Below are 16,185 nucleotides of genomic sequence, written 5' to 3'. Positions count from 1 at the left end.
GCTGTACCTGTCCTGGGAGTGTTTGATGGGGACAGTGCAGAGGGAGCTTTACTCTGTATCTAACCCCGTGCTGTACCTGTCCTGGGAGTGTTTGATGGGGACAGTGTAGAGGGAGCTTTACTCTGTATCTAACCCTGCGCTGTACCTGTCCTGGGAGTGTTTGATGGGGACAGTGTAGAGGGAGCTTTACTCTGTATTTAACCCCGTGCTGTACCTGTCCTGGGAGTGTTTGATGGGGACAGTGTAGAGGGAGCTTTACTCTGTATCTAACCCTGCGCTGTACCTGTCCTGGGAGTGTTTGACGGGGACAGTGTAGAGGGAGCTTTACTCTGTATCTAACCCCATGCTGTCCCTGTCCTGGGAGTGTTTGATGGGGACAGTGTAGAGGGAGCTTTACTCTGCATCTAACCCCGTGCTGTACCTGTCCTGGGAGTGTTTGATGGGGACAGTGTAGAGGGAGCTTTACTCTGCATCTAACCCCGTGCTGTACCTGTCCTGGGAGTGTTTGATGGGGACAGTGTAGAGGGAGCTTTACTCTGTATCTAACCCCATGCTCTACCTGTCCTGGGAGTGTTTGATGGGGACAGTGTAGAGGGAGCTTTACTCTGAATGTAACCCCGTGCTGTACCTGTCCTGGGAGTGTTTGATGGGGGCAGTGTAGAGGGAGCTTTACTCTGTATCTAACCCCGTGCTGTACCTGTCCTGGGAGTATTTGAGTGGTTCAGTGTAGAGGGAGCTTTACTCTGTATCTAACCTTGTGCTATACCTGTCCTGGGAGTGTTTGATGGGGGCAGTGTAGATGGAGCTTTACTCTGTATCTAACCCTGTGCTGTACCTGTCCTGGGAGTGTTTGATGGGGACAGTGTTGAGGGAGCTTTACTCTGTACCTAACCCCGTGCTGTACCTGTCCTGCGAGTGTTCAATGGGGACAGTGTAGAGGGAGCTTTACTCTGTATCTAACTCCGTGCTGTACCTGTCCTGGGAGTATTTGATAGGGACAGTGTAGAGGGAGCTTTACTCTGTATCTAACCCCGTGCTGTACCTGTCCGGGGAGTATTTGTTGGGACAGTGTAGAGGGAGCTTTACTCTGTATCTCACCCCGTGCTGTACCTGTCCTGGGAGTGTTTGATGGGGACAGTGTAGAGAGAACTTTACTCTGTATCTAACCCCGTGCTGTACCCGTCCTGGAAGTGTTTGATGGGGACAGTGTAGAGGGAGCTTTACTCTGTATCTAACCCCGTGCTGTACCTGTCCTGGGAATGTTTGATGGGGACAGAGCAGAGGGAGCTTCACTCTGTATCTAACCCCGTGCTGTACCTGTCCTGGGAGTGTTTGATGGGGACAGTGTAGAGGGAGCTTTACTCTGTATCTAACCTCGTGCTGTACCTGTCCTGGGAGTGTTTGATGGGGACAGTGTAGAGGGAGCTTTACTCTGTATCTAACCCCGTGCAGTCCCTGTCCTGGGAGTGTTTGATGGGGACAGTGTAGAGGGAGCTTTACTCTGCATCTAACCCCGTGCTGTACCTGTCCTGGGAGTGTTTGATGGGGACAGTGTAGAGAGAACTTTACTCTGTATCAAACCCCATGTACCTGTCCTGGGAGTGTTTGATGGGGACAGTGTAGAGGGAGCTTTACTCTGTATCTAACACCGTGCTGACCCTGTCCTGCGAGTGTTCGATGGGGACAGTGTAGAGGGAGCTTTACTCTGTATCTAACTCCGTGCTGTACCTGTCCTGGGAGTATTTGATAGGGACAGTGTAGAGGGAGCTTTACTCTGTATCTCACCCCGTGCTGTACCTGTCCTGGGAGTGTTTGATGGGGACAGTGTGGAGAGAACTTTACTCTGTATCAAACCCCATGTACCTGTCCTGGGAGTGTTTGATGGGGACAGTGTAGAGGGAGCTTTACTCTGTATCTAACCCCGTGCTGTCCCTGACCTGGGAGTGTTTGATGGGGACAGTGTAGAGGGAGCTTTACTCTGTATCTAACCCCGTGCTGTACCTGTCCTGGGAGTGTTTGATGGGGACAGTGGAGAGGGAGCTTTACTCTGTATCTAACCTCGTGCTGTACCTGTCCTGGGAGTGTTTGATGGGGGCAGTGTAGAGGGAGCTTTACTCTGTATCAAACCCTGTGCTGCACCTGTCCTGCGAGTGTTTGATGGGGACAGTGTAGAGGGAGTTTTACTCTGTATCTAACCCCGTGCTGTACCTGTCCTGAGAGTGTTTGATGGGGACAGTGTAGAGGGAGCTTTACTCTGTATTTAACCACGTGCTGTACCTGTCCTGGGAATGTTTGATGGGGACAGAGCAGAGGGAGCTTTACTCTGTATCAAACCCTGTGCTGCACCTGTCCTGGGAGTGTTTGATGGCGACAGTGTAGAGGGAGGTTTACTCTGTCTCTAACCCCGTGCTGTATCTGTACTGGGAGTGTTTGATAGGGACAGTGTAGAGGGAGCTTTACTCTGTATCTAACCCTGCGCTGTACCTGTCCTGGGAGTGTTTGATGGGGACAGTGTAGAGGGAGCTTTACTCTATATCTAACCCCGTACTGTACCTGTCCTGGGAGTGTTTGATGGGGTCAGTGTAGAGGAAGCTTTACTCTGTATCTAACCCCCCGCGTACCTGTCCTGGGAGTGTTTGATGGGGACAGTGCAGAGGGAGGTTTACTCTGTATTTAACCCCGTGCTGTACGTGTCCTGGGAGTGTTTGATGGGGACAGTGTAGAGGGAGCTTTACTCTGTATCTAACCTCGTGCTGTACCTGTCCTGGGAGTGTTTGATGGGGACAGTGTGGAGAGAACTTTACTCTGTATCTAACCCCGTGCAGTCCCTGTCCTGGGAGTGTTTGATGGGGACAGTGTAGAGGGAGCTTTACTCTGCATCTAACCCCGTGCTGTACCTGTCCTGGGAGTGTTTGATGGGGACAGTGTAGAGGGAGCTTTACTCTGCATCTAACCCCGTGCTGTACCTGTCCTGGGAGTGTTTGATGGGGACAGTGTAGAGGGAGCTTTACTCTGAATCTAACCCCGTGCTGTACCTGTCCTGGGAGTGTTTGATGGGGGCAGTGTAGAGGGAGCTTTACTCTGTATCTAACCCCGTGCTGTACCTGTCCTGGGAGTATTTGAGTGGTTCAGTGTAGAGGGAGCTTTACTCTGTATCTAACCTTGTGCTATACCTGTCCTGGGAGTGTTTGATGGGGGCAGTGTAGAGGGAGCTTTACTCTGTAACTAACCCTGTGCTGTACCTGTCCTGGGAGTGTTTGATGGGGACAGTGTTGAGGGAGCTTTACTCTGTACCTAACCCCGTGCTGTACCTGTCCTGCGAGTGTTCGATGGGGACAGTGTAGAGGGAGCTTTACTCTGTATCTAACTCCGTGCTGTACCTGTCCTGGGAGTATTTGATAGGGACAGTGTAGAGGGAGCATTACTCTGTATCTCACCCCGTGCTGTACCTGTCCTGGGAGTGTTTGATGGGGACAGTGTAGAGAGAACTTTACTCTGTATCAAACCCCATGTACCTGTCCTGGGAGTGTTTGATGGGGACAGTGTAGAGGGAGCTTTACTCTGTATCTAACACCGTGCTGACCCTGTCCTGCGAGTGTTCGATGGGGACAGTGTAGAGGGAGCTTTACTCTGTATCTAACTCCGTGCTGTACCTGTCCTGGGAGTATTTGATAGGGACAGTGTAGAGGGAGCTTTACTCTGAATCTCACCCCGTGCTGTACCTGTCATGGGAGTGTTTGATGGGGACAGTGTGGAGAGAACTTTACTCTGTATCAAACCCCATGTACCTGTCCTGGGAGTGTTTGATGGGGACAGTGTAGAGGGAGCTTTACTCTGTATCTAACCCCGTGCTGTCCCTGACCTGGGAGTGTTTGATGGGGACAGTGTAGAGGGAGCTTTACTCTGTATCTAACCCCGTGCTGTACCTGTCCTGGGAGTGTTTGATGGGGACAGTGGAGAGGGAGCTTTACTCTGTATCTAACCTCGTGCTGTACCTGTCCTGGGAGTGTTTGATGGGGGCAGTGTAGAGGGAGCTTTACTCTGTATCAAACCCTGTGCTGCACCTGTCCTGGGAGTGTTTGATGGGGACAGTGTAGAGGGAGTTTTACTCTGTATCTAACCCCGTGCTGTACCTGTCCTGAGAGTGTTTGATGCGACAGTGTAGAGGGAGCTTTACTCTGTATCAAACCCTGTGCTGCACCTGTCCTGGGAGTGTTTGATGGCGACAGTGTAGAGGGAGGTTTACTCTGTATCTAACATCGTGCTGTATCTGTACTGGGAGTGTTTGATGGGGACAGTGTAGAGGGAGCTTTACTCTGTATCTAACCCTGCGCTGTACCTGTCCTGGGAGTGTTTGATGGGGACAGTGTAGAGGGAGCTTTACTCTATATCTAACCCCGTACTGTACCTGTCCTGGGAGTGTTTGATGGGGTCAGTGTAGAGGAAGCTTTACTCTGTATCTAACCCCCCGCGTACCTGTCCTGGGAGTGTTTGATGGGGACAGTGTAGAGGGAGGTTTACTCTGTATTTAACCCCGTGCTGTACGTGTCCTGGGAGTGTTTGATGGGGACAGTGTAGAGGGAGCTTTATTCTGTATCTAACCCCGTGCTGTACCTGTCCTGGGAGTGTTTGATGGGGACAGTGGAGAGGGAGCTTTACTCTGTATCTAACCTCGTGCTGTACCTGTCCTGGGAGTGTTTGATGGGGGCAGTGTAGAGGGAGCTTTACTCTGTATCAAACCCTGTGCTGCACCTGTCCTGGGAGTGTTTGATGGGGACAGTGTAGAGGGAGTTTTACTCTGTATCTAACCCCGTGCTGTACCTGTCCTGAGAGTGTTTGATGCGACAGTGTAGAGGGAGCTTTACTCTGTATCAAACCCTGTGCTGCACCTGTCCTGGGAGTGTTTGATGGCGACAGTGTAGAGGGAGGTTTACTCTGTATCTAACCCCGTGCTGTATCTGTACTGGGAGTGTTTGATGGGGACAGTGTAGAGGGAGCTTTACTCTGTATCTAACCCTGCGCTGTACCTGTCCTGGGACTGTTTGATGGGGACAGTGTAGAGGGAGCTTTACTCTATATCTAACCCCGTACTGTACCTGTCCTGGGAGTGTTTGATGGGGTCAGTGTAGAGGAAGCTTTACTCTGTATCTAACCCCCCGCGTACCTGTCCTGGGAGTGTTTGATGGGGACAGTGTAGAGGGAGGTTTACTCTGTATTTAACCCCGTGCTGTACGTGTCCTGGGAGTGTTTGATGGGGACAGTGTAGAGGGAGCTTTATTCTGTATCTAACCCCGTGCTGTACCTGTCCTGGGAGTGTTTGATGGGGACAGTGCAGAGGGAGCTTTACTCTGTATCTAACCCCGTGCTGTACCTGTCCTGGGAGTGTTTGATGGGGACAGTGTAGAGGGAGCTTTACTCTGTATCTAACCCTGCGCTGTACCTGTCCTGGGAGTGTTTGATGGGGACAGTGTAGAGGGAGCTTTACTCTGTATTTAACCCCGTGCTGTACCTGTCCTGGGAGTGTTTGATGGGGACAGTGTAGAGGGAGCTTTACTCTGTATCTAACCCTGCGCTGTACCTGTCCTGGGAGTGTTTGACGGGGACAGTGTAGAGGGAGCTTTACTCTGTATCTAACCCCATGCTGTCCCTGTCCTGGGAGTGTTTGATGGGGACAGTGTAGAGGGAGCTTTACTCTGCATCTAACCCCGTGCTGTACCTGTCCTGGGAGTGTTTGATGGGGACAGTGTAGAGGGAGCTTTACTCTGCATCTAACCCCGTGCTGTACCTGTCCTGGGAGTGTTTGATGGGGACAGTGTAGAGGGAGCTTTACTCTGTATCTAACCCCATGCTCTACCTGTCCTGGGAGTGTTTGATGGGGACAGTGTAGAGGGAGCTTTACTCTGAATCTAACCCCGTGCTGTACCTGTCCTGGGAGTGTTTGATGGGGGCAGTGTAGAGGGAGCTTTACTCTGTATCTAACCCCGTGCTGTACCTGTCCTGGGAGTATTTGAGTGGTTCAGTGTAGAGGGAGCTTTACTCTGTATCTAACCTTGTGCTATACCTGTCCTGGGAGTGTTTGATGGGGGCAGTGTAGATGGAGCTTTACTCTGTATCTAACGCTGTGCTGTACCTGTCCTGGGAGTGTTTGATGGGGACAGTGTTGAGGGAGCTTTACTCTGTACCTAACCCCGTGCTGTACCTGTCCTGCGAGTGTTCAATGGGGACAGTGTAGAGGGAGCTTTACTCTGTATCTAACTCCGTGCTGTACCTGTCCTGGGAGTGTTTGATGGGGACAGTGTAGAGGGAGCTTTACTCTGTATCTAACCCCGTGCTGTCCCTGACCTGGCAGTGTTTGATGGGGACAGTGTAGAGGGAGCTTTACTCTGTATCTAACCCCGTGCTGCACCTGTCCTGGGAGTGTTTGATGGGGACATTGGGAGGGAGCTTTACCCTGTATCTAACCCCGTGCTGTACCCGTCCTGGAAGTGTTTGATGGGGACAGTGTAGAGGGAGCTTTACTCTGTATCTAACCCCGTGCTGTACCTGTCCTGGGAATGTTTGATGGGGACAGAGCAGAGGGAGCTTCACTCTGTATCTAACCCCGTGCTGTACCTGTCCTGGGAGTGTTTGATGGGGACAGTGTAGAGGGAGCTTTACTCTGTATCTAACCTCGTGCTGTACCTGTCCTGGGAGTGTTTGATGGGGGCAGTGTAGAGGGAGCTTTACTCTGTATCAAACCCTGTGCTGCACCTGTACTGGGAGTGTTTGATGGGGACAGTGTAGAGGGAGCTTTACTCTGCATCTAACCCCGTGCTGTACCTGTCCTGAGAGTGTTTGATGGGGACAGTGTAGAGGGAGCTTTACTCTGTATTTAACCACGTGCTGTACCTGTCCTGGGAATGTTTGATGGGGACAGAGCAGGGGGAGCTTTACTCTGTATCTAACCCCGTGCTGTACCTGTCCTGGGAGTGTTTGATGGGGACAGTGTAGATGGAGCTTTACTCTGTATCTAACCCCGTGCTGTACCTGTCCTGGGAGTGTTTGATGGGGACAGTGTAGAGGGAGCTTTACTCTGTATCTAACCCCGTGCTGTACCTGTCCTGGGAGTGTTTGATGGGGACAGTGTAGAGGGAGCTTTACTCTGTATCTAACCCCGTGCTGTACCAGTCCTGGGGGTGTTTGATGGGGACAGCGTAGAGGGAGCTTTACTCTGTATTTAACCGCGTGCTGTACCTGTCCTGGGAGTGTTTGATGGGGACAGTGTAGAGGGAGCTTTACTCTGTATCTAACCCCGTGCTGTACCTGTCCTGGGAGTGTTTGATGGCGACAGTGTAGAGGGAGGTTTACTCTGTATCTAACCCCGTGCTGTACCTGTCCTGGGAGTGTTTGATGGGGACAGTGTAGAGGGAGCTTTACTCTGTATCTAACCCTGCGCTGTACCTGTCCTGGGAGTGTTTGATGGGGACAGTGTAGAGGGAGCTTTACTCTGTATCTAACCCCATGCTGTCCCTGTCCTGGGAGTGTTTGATGGGGACAGTGTAGACGGAGCTTTACTTTGCATCTAACCCCGTGCTGTACCTGTCCTGGGAGTGTTTGATGGGGACAGTGTAGAGGGAGCTTTACTCTGCATCTAACCCCGTGCTGTACCTGTCCTGGGAGTGTTTGATGGGGACAGTGTAGAGGGAGCTTTACTCTGTATCTAACCCCGTGCTGTACCTGTCCTGGGAGTGTTTGATGGGGGCAGTGTAGAGGGAGCTTTACTCTGTATCTAACCCCGTGCTGTACCTGTCCTCGGAGTATTTGAGTGGTTCAGTGTAGAGGGAGTTTTACTCTGTATCTAACCCCGTGCTGAACCTGTCCTGCGAGTGTTTGATGGGGACAGTGTAGAGGGAGCTTTACTCTGTATCTAACTCTGTGCTGTACCTGTCCTGGGAGTATTTGATAGGGACAGTGTAGAGGGAGCTTTACTCTGTATCTAACCCTGTGCTGTACCTGTCCTGCGAGTGTTTGATGGGGACAGTGTAGAGGGAGCTTTACTCTGTATCTAACCCCGTGCTGTCCCTGTCCTGGGAGTGTTTGATGGGGGACAGTGTAGAGAGAGCTTTACTCTGTATCAAACCCCATGTACCTGTCCTGGGAGTGTTTGATGGGGGACAGTGTAGAGAGAGCTTTACTCTGTATCAAACCCCATGTCCCTGTCCTGGGAGTGTTTGATGGGGACAGTGTAGAGGGAGCTTTACTCTGTATCTAACCCTGTGCTGTACCTGTCCTGGGAGTGTTTGATGGCGACAGTGTAGAGGGAGGTTTTCTCTGTATCTAACCCCATGCAGTACCTGTCCTGGGAGTGTTTGATGGGGACAGTGTAGAGGGAGCTTTACTCTGTATCTAACCCCGTGCTCTACCTGTCCTGGGAGCGTTTGATGGGGACAGTGTAGAGGGAGCTTTACTCTGTATCTAACCCCGTGCAGTACCTGTCCTGGGAGTGTTTGATGGGGGCAGTGTAGAGGGAGCTTTACTCTGTATCTAACCCTGTGCTGTACCTGTCCTGGGAGTGTTTGATGAGGACAGTGGAAAACATGAAAAAAATGAAATAAAAATCACTTATTGTCACAAGTAGGCTTCAAATGAAGTTACTGTGAAAAGCCTCGAGTCGCCACATTCCGGCGCCTGTTCGGGGAGGCTGGTACGGGAATTGAACCCCCGCTGCGCCTGCCTTGGTCTGCTTTCAAAGGCAGCGATTTAGCCCTGTGCTAAACCAGCCCCACATGTCGAGGGAACCTTACACTGTCTAACCCTGTGCTGTCCCTGTCCTGGGAGTGTTTGGTGGGGACAGTGTAGAGGGAGCTTTACTCTGTATCTAACCCCGTGCTGTACCTGTCCTGGGAGTGTTTGATGGGGACAGTGTAGAGGGAGCTTTACTCTGTATCTAACCCTGTGCTGTATCTGTCCTGGGAGTGTTTGATGGGGACAGTGCAGAGGGAGCTTTACTCTGTATCTAACCCCGAGCTGTACCTGTCCTGGGAGCGTTTTATGGGGACAGTTTAAAGGGAGCTTTACTTTGTATCTAACCCTGTGCTGTATCTGTCCTGGGAGTGTTTGATGGGGACAGTGCAGAGGGAGCTTTACTCTGCATCTAACCCCGTGCTGTACCTGTCCTGGGAGTGTTTGATGGGGACAGTGTAGAGGGAGCTTTACTCTTTATCTAACCCCGTGCTGTCCCTGTCCTGGGAGTGTTTGATGGGGGACAGTGTAGAGAGAGCTTTACTCTGTATCAAACCCCATGTACCTGTCCTGGGAGTGTTTGATGGGGGACAGTGTAGAGAGAGCTTTACTCTGTATCAAACCCCATGTCCCTGTCCTGGGAGTGTTTGATGGGGACAGTGTAGAGGGAGCTTTACTCTGTATCTAACGCTGTGCTGTACCTGTCCTGGGAGTGTTTGATGGCGACAGTGTAGAGGGAGGTTTTCTCTGTATCTAACCCCATGCAGTACCTGTCCTGGGAGTGTTTGATGGGGACAGTGTAGAGGGAGCTTTACTCTGTATCTAACCCCGTGCTCTACCTGTCCTGGGAGTGTTTGATGGGGACAGTGTAGAGGGAGCTTTACTCTGTATCTAACCCCGTGCAGTACCTGTCCTGGGAGTGTTTGATGGGGGCAGTGTAGAGGGAGCTTTACTCTGTATCTAACCCTGTGCTGTACCTGTCCTGGGAGTGTTTGATGGGGACAGTGGAAAACATGAAAAAAATGAAATAAAAATCACTTATTGTCACAAGTAGGCTTCAAATGAAGTTACTGTGAAAAGCCTCGAGTCGCCACATTCCGGCGCCTGTTCGGGGAGGCTGGTACGGGAATTGAACCCCCGCTGCGCCTGCCTTGGTCTGCTTTCAAAGCCAGCGATTTAGCCCTGTGCTAAACCAGCCCCACATGTCGAGGGAACCTTACACTGTGTCTAACCCTGTGCTGTCCCTGTCCTGGGAGTGTTTGGTGGGGACAGTGTAGAGGGAGCTTTACTCTGTATCTAACCCCGTGCTGTACCTGTCCTGGGAGTGTTTGATGGGGACAATGTAGAGGGAGCTTTACTCTGTATCTAACCCCGTGCTGTACCTGTCCTGGGAGTGTTTGATGGGGACAGTGTAGAGGGAGCTTTACTCTGTATCTAACCCTGTGCTGTATCTGTCCTGGGAGTGTTTGATGGGGACAGTGCAGAGGGAGCTTTACTCTGTATCTAATCCCGAGCTGTACCTGTCCTGGGAGCGTTTTATGGGGACAGTTTAAAGGGAGCTTTACTCTGTATCTAACCCCGAGCTGTACCTGTCCTGGGAGCGTTTTATGGGGACAGTTTAAAGGGAGCTTTACTCTGTATCTAACCCTGTGCTGTACCTGTCCTGGGAGTGTTTGATGGCGACAGTGTAGAGAGAGCTTTTCTCTGTATCTAACCCCGTGCAGTACCTGTCCTGGGAGTGTTTGATGGGGACAGTGTAGAGGGAGCTTTACTCTGTATCTAACCCCGTGCTGTACCTGTCCTGGGAGTGTTTGATGGGGACAGTGCAATGGGAGCTTTACTCTGTGTCGAAGCCTTAACAGAGAATGATTTGTGTTTTGACAGGTCAGAGAATGTGCAGTTCTGGCAGTGAGATTCAAGATGAATTCGACTGGGATTCAATTGTGTGAATGTTGCTTGTAATTGGTGTCTTTCTCCCTCTCTGCCTTTCTCTCCCTCTCTCTCTCTCTCTCCCTCTCTGTCTCGCTCTCTTCTCCCACTGTCTGTCTCTCTGACTCTTGCTTTCCAGTTCTGTGTGTCTCTCTCTCTCTCTCTTTCTGTGTCGCCTTCGCACTGCCTCGCTTCTTTTCTCTCTCTGTCTGTGTCTCAGTCTCCCTCTCTCTGTCTCACTACCTGCTGCTCTATTTTGAAATGGTTCCTGAACTGGATGCGAGTCTCCCGGCACAGCCAGTGGGGTGATGGGCTGGCATTGGCTCATGAACGATCTCCGCATCTGCGGGTGTGTGCCCTCGACCTGGGGCTGACTGTGTCAGGCCTGAAACCTGGGTGAGGGTGTGCCTGAATCAGCACCTCTGCAACCGAGCTGCACCTTCACTCATATCCAATTTCTGGGCTCCATCGAGAGGCTGGGGACAAAGTCCCAGTCCATCATGCTCCAGTTTCGAATAGAGAACTCTGCCACGCTTCAAAGCCAACATCAGCCGCGTGCGAAAGAGCAAGAATACGTGTCCTGCCAATCTTCAGCCATTCTGGAAGACGCTATTAAAGGTTCTTGTTGGGTAACAGAAAAATAAATGGATTTTATTTTCATATCGACAAACACAGAAGGTAAACAGATTTAAGTACTGAGGGAGCACCGCACTGTCAGAGGGTGAGTACTGAGGGAGCGCCGCACTGTCAGAGGGTCAGTACTGAGGGACCGCCGCACTGTCGGAGGGTCAGTACTGAGGGAGCGCCGCACTGTCGGAGGGTCAGTCCTGAGGGAGCGCCGCACTGGCGGAGGGTCAGTCCTGAGGGAGCACCGCACTGTCAGAGGGTCAGTACTGAGGGAGAGCCGCACTGTCGGAGGGTCAGTACTGAGGGAGAGCCGCACTGTCAGAGGGTAAGTACTGAGGGAGCGCCGCACTGTCAGAGGGTCAGTACTGAGGGAGTGCTGCACTGTCAGAGGGTCAGTACTGAGGGAGAGCCGCACTGTCAGAGGGTCAGTGCTGAGGGAGTGCCGCACTGGCGGAGGGTCAGTCTTGAGGGAGTGCTGCACTGTCAGAGGGTCAGTACTGAGGGAGTGCTGCACTGTCAGAGGGTCAGTACTGAGGGAGCGCCGCACTGTCAGAGGGTCAGTACTGAGGGAGTGCTGCACTGTCAGAGGGTCAGTGCTGAGGGAGCGCCGCACTGTCAGAGGGTCAGTACTGAGGGAGCACCGCACTGGCGGAGGGTCAGTCCTGAGGGAGTGTCGCACTGTCAGAGGGTCAGTCCTGAGGGAGCGCCGCACTGTCAGAGGGTCAGTACTGAGGGAGCACCGCACTGGCGGAGGGTCAGTCCTGAGGGAGCGCCGCACTGTCAGAGGGTCAGTACTGAGGGAGCGTTGCACGGTCAGAGGGTCAGTACTGAGCGAGTGCCGCACTGGCGGAGGGTCAGTCCTGAGGGAGCGCCGCACTGTCAGAGGGTCAGTACTGAGAGAGCGCCGCACTGTCAGACGGTCAGTACTGAGAGAGTGCCACACTGTCAGAGGGTCAGTACTGAGGCAGCACAGCACTGGCGGAGGGTCAGTCCTGAGGGACGCCACACTGTCAGAGGGTCAGTACTGAGAGAGTGCCGCACTGTCGGAGGGCCAGTACTGAGGGAGTGCCGCACTGTTGGAGGGTCAGTGCTGAGGGAGCTCCGCACTGTCAGAGGGTCAGTACTGAGGGAGGTCCGCACTGTCGGAGGGTCAGTATTGAGGGAGCTCCGCACTGTCGGAGGGTCAGTACTGAGGAATTGCCTCACTGTCGGAGGGTCAGTACTGAGGGAGCGTGGCACAGTCGGAGGGTCAGTATTGAGGGAGCTCCGCACTGTCGGAGGGTCAGTATTGAGGGAGCTCCGCACTGTCGGAGGGTCAGTACTAAGGGAGCTCCGCACTGTCGGAGGGTCAGTACTGAGGAATTACCGCACTGTCGGAGGGTCAGTACTGAGGAAGGTCCGCACTGTCGGAGGGTCAGTACTGAGGGAGGGCCACACTGTCGGAGGATCAGTACTGAGGGAGTGCCGCACTGTCAGAGGGTCTGTACTGAGGGAGTGCCGCACTGTCAGAGGGTCAGTACTGAGGGAGCGCCGCACTGTCAGAGGGTCAGTACTGAGGGAGTGCCGCAGTGTCAGAGGGTCAGTACTGAGGGAGCGCCGCACTGTCAGAGGGTCAGTACTGAGGGACTGCCGCACTGTCAGAGGGTCTGTACTGAGGGAGCGTTGCACTCTCAGAGGGTCAGTATAGAGGAAGCGCCGCACTGTCATAGGGTCATTACTGAGGGAGTGCCGCACTGTCAGAAGGTCAGTACTGAGGGAGTACCACACTGTCAGAGGGTCAGTACTGAGGAGCGTTGCACTGTCAGAGGGTCAGTACTAAGGGGGTGCCGCACTGTCGGAGGGTCAGTACTGAGGAAGTGCCGCACTGTCAGAGGGTCAGTACTGAGGGAGCGTTGCACGGTCAGAGGGTCGGTACTGAGGGAGTACCGCACTGTCAAAGGGTCAGTACTGAGGGAGCGTTGCACGGTCAGAGGGTCAGTACTGAGGGAGAGCCGCACTGTCAGAGGGTCAGCACTGAGGGAGCGCCGCACTGTCAGAGGGTTAGTACTGAGCGAGTGCCGCATTGTCAGTGAGTCAGTACGGAGGGAGTGTTGCATTGTCGGAGGGTCAGTACTGAGGAGCGTTGCAATGACAGAGGGCCAGTGCTGAGGGAGTGGCGCACTGTCAGAATGTATGTACTGAGGGAGCGCCACACTGTCGGAGGTCAGTACGGAGGGAGTGCTGCACTGTCAGAGGGTCAGTACTGAGGGAGTGCTGCACTGTCAGAGGGTCAGTACTGAGGGAGTGCCACACTGTCAGAGGGTCAGTACTGAGGGAGTGCTGCACTGTCGGAGGGTCAGCACTGAGGGAGTGCTGCACTGTCGGACGGTCAGCACTGAGGGTCTGCCACACTGTCAGAGGGTCAGTACTGACGGAGCGCCGCACTGTCAGTGAGTTCGGACTGATAGAACGCCGCACTGCGTGAGACTTCTATACACTATTTACAACAAGGCCGACGCTCCGAGACTGAGGAATGTCTTCATAATCCACAGGGGTGAGTTGGACTCCTTTTCTCTAGGGCTCCTCTGAGACGGATTCAGGAAGGTGGTACTCCTTCCCACATTCCTGCTGGGGAACATGTCCCGTCTCCCTCACGGAGGTCCCCTGCTCCTCCTGTGGGTATCTGAGAGTCCCCTCGTTTGGTGCAGGCCTATCTCTGGCTGCGAGGCTCCGTTGCGAAGCTCTTTGGTTGCTGATCACACCCACGTACACTCGTGAGGGATTGTAGATGTACACGGGACCTGGAAGACAAGAAGAGAGATTTCAGATTCCTGCAGCACTGAGAGAACGCCATACTGTCGGGGGGTCAGTACCGAGGGAGTGCTGCACTGTCGGAGGCTGCAGACTGAGGGAGTGCTGCACTGTCGGATGGTCAGTACTGAGGAAGCGTCACACTGTCAGATGGTCAGCACTGAGGAATCGTCACACTGTCGGAGGGTCAATACTGAGGGAGCTCCGCACTGTTGGAGGGTCAGTACTGAGGAATCGTCACACTGTCGGAGGGTCAGCTCTGAGGAAGCGCCACACTGTCGGAGGGTCAGTACTGAGGGAGCTCCGCACTGTCAGAGGGTCAGTACTGAGGGAGCTCCGCACTGTCGGAGGGTCAGTATTGAGGGAGCTCCGCACTGTCGGAGGGTCAGTACTGAGGGAGCTCCGCACTGTCGGAGGGTCAGTACTGAGGGAGGTCCGCACTGTCGGAGGGTCAGTACTAAGGGAGTGCCACACTGTCAGAGGGCCAGTACTGAGGGAGTGCCACACTGTCGGAAGGTCAGTACTGAGGGAGGTTCGCACTGTCGGAGGGTCAGTACTGAGGGAGTGCCACACTGTCGGAGGGTCAGTACTGAGGGAGTGCCGCACTGTCGGAGGGCCAGTACTGAGGGAGTGCCGCACTGTCAGAGGGTCAGTACTGAGGGAGTGCTGCACTGTTGGAGGGTCAGTATTGAGGGAGCTCCGCACTGTCGGAGGGTCAGTATTGAGGGAACTCCGCACTGTCGGAGGGTCAGTACTGAGGGAGCTCCGCACTGTCGGAGGGTCAGTACTGAGGAATTGCCGCACTGTCGGAGGGTCAGTACTGAGGAAGGTCCGCACTGTCGGAGGGTCAGTACTGAGGGAGGGCCACACTGTCGGAGGATTAGTACTGAGGGAGTGCCGCACTTTCAGAGGGTCAGTACTGAGGGAGTGCCGCACTGTCAGAGGGTCAGTACTGAGGGAGCGCCGCACTGTCAGAGGGTCAGTACTGAGGGAGGGCCGCAATGTCGGAGGGTCAGTACTGAGGGAGTGCCGCACTGTCGGAGGGTCAGTACTGAGGAATGCCCGCACTGTCGAAGGGTCAGTACTGAGGGAGTGCCACACTGTCGGAGGGTCAGTACTGAGGGAGTGCCGCACTGTCAGAGGGTCAGTACTGAGGGAGTGCCGCACTGTCAGAGGGTCAGTACTGAGGGAGTGCTGCACTGTCAGAGGGTCAGTACTGAGGGAGTGCCGCACTGTCAGAGGGTCAGTACTGAGGGAGTGCTGCACTGTCAGAGGGTCAGTACTGAGGGAGCTCCGCAATGTCGGAGGGTCAGTACTGAGGGAGCGCCGCACTGTCAGAGGGTCAGTACTGAGGGAGTGCCGCACTGTCAGAGGGTCAGTACTGAGGGAGTGCCACACTGTCGGAGGGTCAGTACTGAGGAAGCGCAACGAGGCAGGCGTTGGAGGAGCCCCTGGGCTGAGGGAGGTGCTGGATAGTATCAGGGGTATGAAGTCGGGGAAGGCCCCTGGGCCGGATGGTACCGAGCGGAATTTTATAAGGAATTTGCGGCGGACCTAGCACCACATCTGTTGGGGGCGTTTAATGAAGCACTGGAGAAGGGGGAGTTGCCAGAAACAACGACGCAGGCAGTAATCACACTAATCCTGAAAAGGGGAAGGACCCGGTGGAATGTGGGTCATATAGACCCATATCACTATTGAACACGGATGTGAAAGTATTGGCTAAGTTGTTGGCGGGGAGAATGGAGGAGTGTGTCCCGGGGGTGGTTGCAGAAGATCAAACAGGCTTTGTGAAGTGCAGGCAGCTCGCGAGTAATATAAGACGGCTGTTGAATGTGGTGATGAGTCCGTCGGGGGCTCTGGTACCGGAGGTGGTGGTGTCCATGGACGCGGAGAAGGCATTTGATCGGGTGGAGTGGCGGTACTTGTTCGAGGTTTTGAGAAGGTTTGGGCCGGGATTTGTGGCATGGGTGCGGTTGCTGTATGTGGCACCAAGGGCGAGGGTGAGGACGAATGATATGAGCTCACAAAGCTTTGACTTACACAGGGGTACGAGGCAGGGGTGCCCGCTGTCACCGCTGCTGTTTGCCCTGGCCATAGAGCCATTGGTGATGGCTC

General features: G+C 53.7%; 2 protein-coding genes across 3 annotated transcripts in view; one reads left to right on the top strand and one right to left on the bottom strand.

Moving 5' to 3' along the window:
- LOC140392890 (forkhead box protein J2-like) overlaps positions 1-11,295 on the top strand; it is a 61,838-nt gene extending 50,543 nt beyond the window's left edge. For both annotated transcript variants that reach the window (XM_072478653.1, XM_072478652.1), the window contains exon 9: positions 10,606-11,295. In XM_072478653.1, coding sequence (XP_072334754.1) covers positions 10,606-10,670 — 65 coding nt within the window. In that variant the 3' untranslated portion in view covers positions 10,671-11,295. The remainder of the gene's footprint in view (positions 1-10,605) is intronic.
- Positions 11,281-16,185, bottom strand: part of LOC140392889 (tumor necrosis factor receptor superfamily member 3-like) — a 92,804-nt gene continuing 87,899 nt past the window's right edge. Inside the window, exon 10 of the mRNA XM_072478651.1 lies at positions 11,281-14,057. Within this exon, the coding sequence (XP_072334752.1) occupies positions 13,831-14,057 (227 nt within the window). The 3' untranslated portion in view covers positions 11,281-13,830. The remainder of the gene's footprint in view (positions 14,058-16,185) is intronic.

The sequence above is a fragment of the Scyliorhinus torazame genome, chromosome 16, assembly GCF_047496885.1.
Source record: "Scyliorhinus torazame isolate Kashiwa2021f chromosome 16, sScyTor2.1, whole genome shotgun sequence".
Lineage (NCBI taxonomy): Eukaryota > Metazoa > Chordata > Chondrichthyes > Carcharhiniformes > Scyliorhinidae > Scyliorhinus > Scyliorhinus torazame.
Note: the sequence above shows the minus strand (reverse complement) of the source record. Positions and strands in the feature narration are given on the sequence as shown.